Here is a 9,555-nt window from a genome sequence, read left to right as displayed (position 1 = left end):
CCATGCTGATCCTCCTAACCTATATTTGAACTAACAAAATTGGGATGAGCATTCCCTCCTCCTTCTCCTGTGCAAATAGTTGCTGACCAAAATTCAGATTCAAAGTACGTACTCACAAACCTGACTGTGGACTGGTTGTTTTTACAATCCCGGCACTGCCCATCAATCTGTACTGGCCACCTAGTCTTGACAGTCCCACACATCTGCTACCAATCTGTCACAAAGGGTGCACTTACTATGCTTATATTATTACATATAGGGTCTCTGCCACATACACCATACAGTATACTGTATTAAAAGTATGTACTAGCATTATCCCAGTTAACCAACCTACTGCCATCATTTCAAGTAAATAATAGCTTTGTATGCCTTTTCTTGCTAGATATAGATACGGGATGAACAGACCAGAAAATGAAGATTGGAGAGATGTATTACAATTTATTAAAGGTTACTATAATATAAAATAATAGGTTTATTTACAGGTTGGATGTATAACAATGTTGCTTCACCTATGTTAATGTTACTGTTATTTTAAAGAAGTGACTATATAGTTGCTGTAGATCCTACCTTCAAACATTAGCCAATTACCCTTTTAATCTTCACCCCAGTTAAATCACAGGCTACTTAGAGTTCATGATCTCTGCAGTTTAACAGCCAACTCCAGGTATATTGCCTGCAGTTCTTCCATAGTATTGCTACTGGAGTCTCCCTCTCACCCTTGCAGATCTTCTTAGCTTCTATCTTTAATGATTTCAGCTTTGAAGCATTGGCTTCTTCCTCTTTATCAGCTGCCTAGCCCTGGGGGCCCCAGAGCACCCTCAGGTACCCTGTTTGGAGCCTGCCAAAGTCCATACTCCTCCCACTTTATTATTATGATTGAGTTTTTGAGCTTGTTAATCCTGTTGTTGCATTTTTTTTTGCAGGGGAGAGGTTGTTGCCTACCTTTTTGTCAGTTTTTTGGGGGTGTGTGGGGGGGTGGGGGTGTTTGTTTGTTGGTCATCCCCACCACCCCACCCTGGTCCACCACCGAATCTTAAAGCTTTAATATCTCTGTGTTTGGAAGTTCAGCAGGTGCTGCTGTGAAAGGAAACCAGCACCCGTGAAAGTATCAGTGCTCTGTACCAATTAAAGGTAAAGCTGAAATCAGTGTTTGGAAGCATGACTTGACACTTATTTACGAGTAATAAAGACCACAGCCAAGGAAAATCCCCGGTGCCACCTGTTTTGCTTCCAGCAGTGTGCCAAGACTTTTTAATGCAAGAGAACATATTGGATCATGTGACACCTATGGCAGCCAGCCAACAAAAACAACGTTGTCTGCATGCCTTGCCCATGAAGGTGACCCTGCACACTTGACAGAACAAGCATCTTCACTGTGTGGACAGGAAACCTGGGCGCATGCCAAACACAGCATGTGGGCTAGGGCGTGTAACTGTGAGGCAGAGTTGGCAAGAGGGGAATCACTCTATAGAGAAGTACGGTATCTTAAGACAGTAGAAATGGTCAAAGCATTATCAGGGCCAGCCCACCCATGAGGCAAAGGGAGGTGACCACCTCAGGCAGCAGGATCCACAAGGGCAATAGATCCCAATGTAGATCTTGGTCTTTAGGTAGATCTTCACTCACTCCTTCCCTGGTGGAGGAGATTGAATTTTGTTCTCAGGTGCCAAGGTGTTTTGGTTTGGCCCTGAGCCTTATTGCCATAATCAGAAACTCTGCAAAAAGGAATCACAGAATTGTACACTTGGAAGGGACCCCAAGGGTCCTCTAGCCCACCCCCTGCAATGATCTTCCTGTATGTGCTTCGTGCACCATCTTCCCTGATGGAGAGTTCTCATGGGCGAAGTCAGAGAAGAAGTAAATAAATAAATAAAAATACTTAACAGAATTAATAGAAAGGTTTTGACAGATTTTTCTGAGCCCTTGGGGGTCAAAGGCAAGCAATTTAAAACAAGTGTTTTGGGGACATTTCACTCCGAATCTGCTAGAGGGTCAGACAGGGGATGGTGCCAGGTGGGCGTCCTGCCCCGTCCCCCATAAATCCTGGCTATGACCTTGAGACTTTTCGTGACGTTTTGGCCGGTCCCAATAAAGATGCTGCCTCGCTGTTGACTTCGAGGGCTTTTGACCTTATGCTTTTTCTGCAGAGAGGAGGGGCGAGGGCTGCAGCTCCCGAGGAGGAGAAAGGCAGTTCCAGGGCTCCTTCCTTTTCTCTTCCAAAGGAAAACAAAGAGAAGCAGAATAATAAAGCATTTAATACATAAGCATTTACTGTGGCGGAAGGGGATTGCGATCACTACTCGGGTTGACACGTGCCCGCGAATGCAGACGAAGCGAGCCCCGCTAGCCTACGAGGCAGCTTCGCCTCCGCGCAGGCGCAGAGGCGCCGCTCCTGCCGTAGCTCCTCCCTACAGAAACGGATCGAGAAGAGCGGTGGCTCCGCCCACCAGTGGGCGGGTTCGAGGCGTTGTTGGCCGCGAGAGCTGGAACTTTCCAGCGGAGTTTCGCCACTGCCTCCTGTGACGCAGCGCGAGGACCCGCCTCTTCCGTACCGGCACCGGCGGGTGTTCGTTGGCCGCCGCGTGCATTCCGGGCGGAGCTTGCGGCCGGAGTGGGCTGCGCATGCGTGCGTGCTTCTGCCTGCCTGCCTCCTTCGTCGCCTCGGGTCCCCGCTCTCCTCGCCGCGGAAAGTCCTTCCGACCGCGGCGCTCACCGCCCACCCGCTGCCGTGGGAGCCGGATCTGGCCGCCTCCGTGGCCGCGCGGGGCTTCGCTCGGCTCGCGGGCGCCATGAAGAGCCTGCCGTATTTCTGCCGCGGCGAGGTGGTGCGCGGCTTCGGCCGGGGCTCCAAGGAGCTGGGCATCCCCACAGGTGAGCACGGCGGCGCCCGCTCGGGGCCTCTTCCCGCAGGGAGGGGGGAGGGAGGGGGCCGGGCCAGGCCGGGCTCCGGGTGGCGGGTTTCGGTTTCGTTCTCTGCAGTCAAAACAGCCGGCCACCAAACGCGGATTCTGCCGCAGCTTCAAAGCTTCAAATGACCACAGTCCTTGCAAGCGATGTGTCCCAGACTTGAAACCAAACTTGGAAAATATCCGCGACCTGTTTAACCAGGATTTTGTAAGGAGAGAGAATCTGATAACGAAACCGGCTCACAGTTTTAATTTGATGCACTAACCACTCTGCACAAAGTTCACCGTCAGGTCTTAACCTACAGTCTTGAAAATTTTGTGGAGGATTGTGGCCCTTGTCTTAAAATAAGTTACCTTGCTTAGTGGTTTTGCATCTCCAAAGAAATAGAAGTACTAGAGGTTTTTGGGTTATTGTGTTGTGCAGTATAACAGTATAGCCGTTGTGTTATTCCCCCCCCCCCCCAGCAACCAATTACTATACACAATTGTTTTGCAAACCATGACTTGATAAAGAATTGATTTAAAACACTGGCTAAAACTAGGACAATCAGAACCCAACCTTGATCTGGATTCTAATCATGTTCCATCTAAATAGGAATACCAAGCTAACTGAACTAACTTGAGGCATTGTCCTTTTCCTATCGTTTATGAAACATTTTAATGTAATTGTTCATTTAAATTTTTCAGCTAACTTTTCTGAGGAAGTGGTTGATAGCTTCCCATCTGATATCTCTACTGGCATATACTATGGCTGGGCTTGTGTTGGAAATGGAGATGTGCATAAAATGGTTGCAAGCATAGGCTGGAATCCATATTACAAGAATGTTAAGAAATCGGTGGTAAGAATATTATATTTTATCTAGCTTATGAGAAAGCCAATGTACTTTCAGTTGGAACAGCTCCTGAGAATATTCATTGATAATGTCAGAGCTGATCTGAAAGCATTAAGGTCTGCATACTGCTAAGATCACAATTAAAGAGTTTTCCTTTTTAATAATAAGAGCATTTATCTTTTGTGCTTTCAAATACATTTCTTATTTCTGATCCTTGATGACAGATCAAATACTGATATTTAACACTTTAAACTGAAATTGGGATACATGTATTGGCTGTGGCAGAATGTTTCTTATCCTGAGATCAATGGTAGTTACTTTTAAATTCTCCAAGAACCCAGGTGTATGCCTGCACTTACACATTCTGTTATGTGCTTCATCAGAACTAGTTTGGCTGGAAGCTGTGTAAGCTCATGAGGAAGTCCTCCCTGAACTGAAGGAGATACACAGTTGCTATTTCAAACTGATTTCAAGTGAAAGGCTAATATTAGAAGAGTAGGTAGTAATAAAATGGTGGGGGAAAGTTAGTAGCAGCAAACTGTTGTGAAAGTGCAACAGGAACAGATGCAAAAGACTAGCAACCTTAAAGGGTTTCTGCCTCTATTCCACTGCATTGTTAAATGCGTAACACCTAGAAAGGGTTTTTTGTTTGTTTTTAAAGTGTGAAAACTGTACTCTGCCTTCTATAGTATATTTAATATCTGGCCATTAGGATTGCTAAATTCTCAATCAAGCCTATATATTAAATTACGAAACTGTTGTTCTAGGAAACACACATCATCCACACCTTTGCAGGAGACTTCTACGGAGAAATACTTAGCATAATTATTGTTGGATACATAAGACCAGAAAAAAACTTCAGTTCTTTAGGTAAGTCCTGAGTACCTTTTGTAAACACTGTCAGTGTAGCTATAGCAGTATTCATTCATTCATTCATTCATTTATTTACTTTAATTATTTACTGTACTAATATACCAACACTCTCTTGAGGGACCCAAGATTGGGGGGGCACAGTCTAACTATGGCAGCCCCAATGTTGCCTTTGACTGCCTCCCTTGTTCTCTTTTTCCTTCTCATGGTAATGGCACCTGTGACAAGCTAGACGTCCCTTTGTCAAGCTGCCCAGACATCAACTATTATTATTTAGTAGCTTCTTTTTTGAGTGAGATAAAAAAAACCTGTTTTTGGAGTTTCCTATATCAAGATACATGTCGCCACACCCCCCCCCCCCACTTTCTCCAGCTAACTAGACATTTCCAGGATCCAGTTTTGTATTGTTTGTATGCCCTTGTATGTTCTCCCTGTGTACTGCCAATGCATTTTATAACACAGGGTTATATAAAGGCAACCGTCTTAATAGGAAATGTATTTACTCTCAATATGGTGTACATTTCTTGGAGGATAGGTGGGAACAGAATATAAAATTACATTTACTTAGATGTATGATACTACAGTACCGGACTGGTAAATCTCAATTTGGCACAAAACAGAGAAATGTAATACCAAATCATGCCTTTCTCTTTTGCAAGCTACAGATTGTGCAAACCATACTTTAAAACATTGAGTCAGTTGTAGTTTCCGGTTTGGGGTTTAATTCTTTATATTTTGTCTGGGTTCAGTCCAACTTAGGGGATGTACTAAGGTTCTTGGATGTTCGTCATCAAAGCAAAGACCAGATCTGCTTAGCTTAGCAAGGTTGCTGCATCATGTGCCTTGAGACACTAGCTCATCCAATATGGATGTAATGCCAAACTGGTTTGCTTGCTGTGTTTGAACCAATATTGAGTCTGCCCCTTATCTGTGATAAAGTACCTTTGATACTTTTGAAGAAGGCTTTTAAGAATGTTTTATGAATCTTTAATTCAGAAGTAGTCTGTGAAATGGTATCAACTTCTTTTCATTTTATACAGATGCACTAATAGCAGCTATTCAAGACGACATTGAAGAAGCTAAGAAAAAACTAGACTTGCCAGAACACCAGAAATTAAAAGAAGACAACTTCTTCCACACTGCTACTGTTAGCAACATAGCTAATGGTCATTGACTGATGCCATTCCTTAATTTTCACTGTATATTGCACTAATTTTAGTGGCTGTCCTTTAGAGAAAAAAAACTGTAACCAGTATTCCTGTGATTTAGGAGTTCTGCTTGTATTGGTATTGAATTAAAATAGTTAGGCAAAAGTAACTTATTAGTCTACATATTATAATGGCAAGTTAGGAAAAAATGGCAAGTTACCCAGAGCAATGTAACACTATTACTATTACTAGGTCATCCAAGGTCAGAAACAGTTTTCTTAATGTTGACAGGTAATTTGTAAATGTTTTTAATGATGGTTAGCTAATCTTTAAGTGAGCATCATTTTCTTATTTTAAAGGTCAAAGCAATCATGCCAGAAGCTCTTGTAGTGAGGGGAATCCAATGGTAAAGTACTGTAAACTTCTCTTTTGGATACTTGGTTTTTATTTGTTACATAATTAAAAATGGGTTGCATCCAGGGGGAAACTAGTTACATTTCAGGATATATTTATAATGAAGTTTGTCTGCTGTACTTGCTTCTCAAATAGGGTGCAAAGACCCTGGTTTCCAGAGAAGCATTTGAAACCAGATAAATCAGAAACTTTTAAATAGCAAAAACACATTTCAGTCTTTGTCTCACCATATATATATGCACAACTTAACTTTTACAAAATGGATTCTAAAATAAATTGAGTTTTCAGTGATGAATATACCTTACTTAGAAGATGTATGGGGCTTGCTTTGCTGCTATATAAATTTGGCGGTTGCCTCTTGGTGAAATGTTTGTGCATAAGCACTGATTAGCTACATTGCCTGGTTATAGATTAAATATGGTATAGCTTTGATTTATGACTTGCGTAATATATGACTTGCCTACAACTTTAGTGATACACATATGGTGGAAAGCAAGGGGGATTGGCCTAAGCAACGTTTAGCTTTTGCAGAAACCTAATTGATAACAGAATTGTGTCTAATTCTGATTCTATGTAAAACCTTCTTTTAGAAGTACACATAGTATACTTCAAATTTTTTGAAACCTTTTATGTTAAACATGACCAAAGTCCTACAATGAAACGTTAGACTGCTTAGAAAAAATGTGTTGGAATGTAAACCTTTGGGCATTTGTGCTGTCCCAGAAAGAGCCTAAATTAAGAATAATGCAATTTAATTGTAGGGAGCTAAATACATAGCAGTTTTCACATGGTTAAATGTGTAAACATGTTTGTTGGCAGTGAAATTGCAGCGGGAAGCCCTGCTATGCATATGTATTGAAGATATACAAATGAGTATGCAAACTGAACGTGCACTTGAAGATCATACTTTTTCCAGACAGGTTGGAAATAAATGCAGGGCTTGTCATTGTGATCTTGATGCCTCCTATGTGTTTATTGTATCTATTTTTTTGTGGGAAAAGTGCTTATATATTTCGGAATTTTCCCATTGTGTTGATTTGCAAAGAAACCTCTAGTCTCCTTTTGTCATTGTTGAAATGTCCCAATATCCATATCTGAGTGATGTAGCTAAGTTTAAATATTCTGGTTTTCTTCAACTAACTTTTACACAAAGTACACCCATTGAAATGAATGGCTATAACTAATTTGGGTCCATTAAGTTGCAGTAAAAGATAGATGAATACTAACAGTTTTTAATAATATGTCCACTATTCTTCGTGCCGCCCATGTCCCAACAATTAGGCTTTCTGCATTTTTAATATATTAGATATTCATGATTTGTGCATACCACGGACTTGCAAGTTCTCTGTGTAATGTGTATGTTCTAGCATGCAGTTAGCAGGCCTGTAGCAGCATGTTTCTGCTTCTTCCAGCTTCAGGGTTGAGCAGCACAAAATTAGGTGGACTTTGTCTGGGATTTTAGAGCCAGAAAAAGCCATTTTTTCCTACTACAACGTTCTGTAGTGCCACATGGGAAAAATCCCCTCTCTGGCTCAGGAGAGGAAAAGGAGGCGCCATGCCATGTCAAGCTGAACTATTACTTCTGGAAAATAGGTTTGTGGAATCTTACCCCACAATACTTTAAATGTTAGCAGTTGGAAGTAAGCATACTATCTGACAGGTGATAATGTAAGCTTAACAATCTGAGGACTTGATAATGTTGCTACCTATGATTGTTTGCCATTTGGGTTGTCTTTAGAAATGAGTGCCTTCTGGAAGGGTTTATGAGTCTTGAGCATTTGAATGAAGAGAATGTAGTCACAGAGTACTTTAATTTTGTGGAAAAACTGCACTATAAAGTATGAACAGGAAAAATGTTCATTGTTCAGGCCAGATAAAAATACATGCGTGTATGAAATCATTTATTGAATTCTATCTTTTTATATACCTGTATTTAAGATGATTCATTTAAAATTTACCACTGTAATTTTATTAAGGGTTTTATTTTTCTACTCATTTCAACAAATAAAAGTATGGAAATGTGTATATGTAACTATTCAGTTTGTCATACTTGATGTACAAAGAATACAGAATAACATGACTAGTTTGTCCACATCTGGCACTTCACATGCATTACACTGGGGTAACAGTTTGCACTAACTACCATATTTTTCCGTGTATAGGACCATGTTTTTCTGCTAAATATTTTTGGTCAAAAATTGGGGGTCATCTTATACACACATGGTGAATGCACAGGGGTTCAGGCTCTGGTGCGGGAAGCCTGGGCTCAGGCTCTGGCCCGATTTGGGGTTCAAAAAAAATAGGGGTTGTCTTATACATGGAGGCGTCTCATACATGGAAATTTGGTATTGTTTACTTCACAATTTATGTCAATGTTTATAGTGAATGTTTTATGCTATTACCCTGTTTCCCTGAAAATAAGACATACTGTATATTCCTGCGTATAAGACTACTTTTTAACCCAGGAAAATCTGCTCAAAAGTCGGGGGTCGTCTTATACGCTGGGTCGTATTTCTTATACAGCGAGTATATCCCAAACTCTATATTTTAACTGGAAAAGTTGGTGGTCGTCTTATACGCCCAGTTGTCTTATACGCCGGAAGATACGGTACCCATAAAATAAGCCGTAGCATGATTTCTACGCATTTGTGCAATATAAGCCATACCGCGAAAATAATACATAGTGATAGGCACAGTTCTGGAGGGCGCCAAGGAAGAGGCGAGGTTGGATGCATAATTTTTTAAAAATAAGACATCCCCTGAAAATAAGCCATAGGGTGTCTTCTTGAGGAAAAATAAATATAAGACGGTGTCTTATTTTCAGGGAAACACAGTATGTGTAAAATGTGTACTGCTCCTGACCTGCTTTAATTGAGCAATGAGAGATTATTTGCTTTGGTACTACAGATTCTGTCAAATATTTACAAAACTGATTAAAAAGTATGCTCCACTTCATCCTTCACTAACAAGTACAAAGTATAGTTGGCAACAAGGCTATGGTCCAAATATTCAGCACATTTCATTAGGATAGGCGCTTTGGGAATTAAAACACAATTCTGACTATGAAGCCCAATAATGTCAGAGTGAGCACAAGGCAGGAGACCACAGACTCAGTTGCATGCACACACAAAGGGGGAGGGGATAAAAAGAAGTGGTGGAGACACAGGTGTGCCCACAAGCCCACCCCACACCTATTCTCTCTCCCCCCCCCCCAGCCACTACTTACACTTTATGACTTTCCAAAGGCTGACTTCTTCCACCACGAGGCCAGCAACTGAGCAGCACACCTACACACTGTGCACGCCTGGAGAACACGCTCTCCATTGCTCCTGGCACACGCAAAACAGAGCCAGCCAAGATGGCCCTGCTGTACTCTGACTGTGT

The 9,555-nt window shown here is 41.7% G+C and overlaps 1 protein-coding gene across 1 annotated transcript; it reads left to right on the top strand.

Moving 5' to 3' along the window:
• Positions 1-2,642: 2,642 nt before the first annotated feature.
• Positions 2,643-8,190, top strand: RFK (riboflavin kinase). Its single transcript, XM_035100187.2, has 4 exons — positions 2,643-2,871; positions 3,594-3,745; positions 4,507-4,609; positions 5,650-8,190. The coding sequence occupies exons 1-4, from the start codon at positions 2,790-2,792 to the stop codon at positions 5,781-5,783; spliced, it is 471 nt and encodes a 156-aa protein (XP_034956078.1). The 5' UTR covers positions 2,643-2,789; the 3' UTR covers positions 5,784-8,190.
• Positions 8,191-9,555: the final 1,365 nt, after the last annotated feature.

Source organism: Zootoca vivipara, chromosome 11, assembly GCF_963506605.1.
Source record: "Zootoca vivipara chromosome 11, rZooViv1.1, whole genome shotgun sequence".
NCBI classification, from domain to species: domain Eukaryota; kingdom Metazoa; phylum Chordata; class Lepidosauria; order Squamata; family Lacertidae; genus Zootoca; species Zootoca vivipara.
This window is presented reverse-complemented; position numbering and strand designations above follow the sequence as displayed.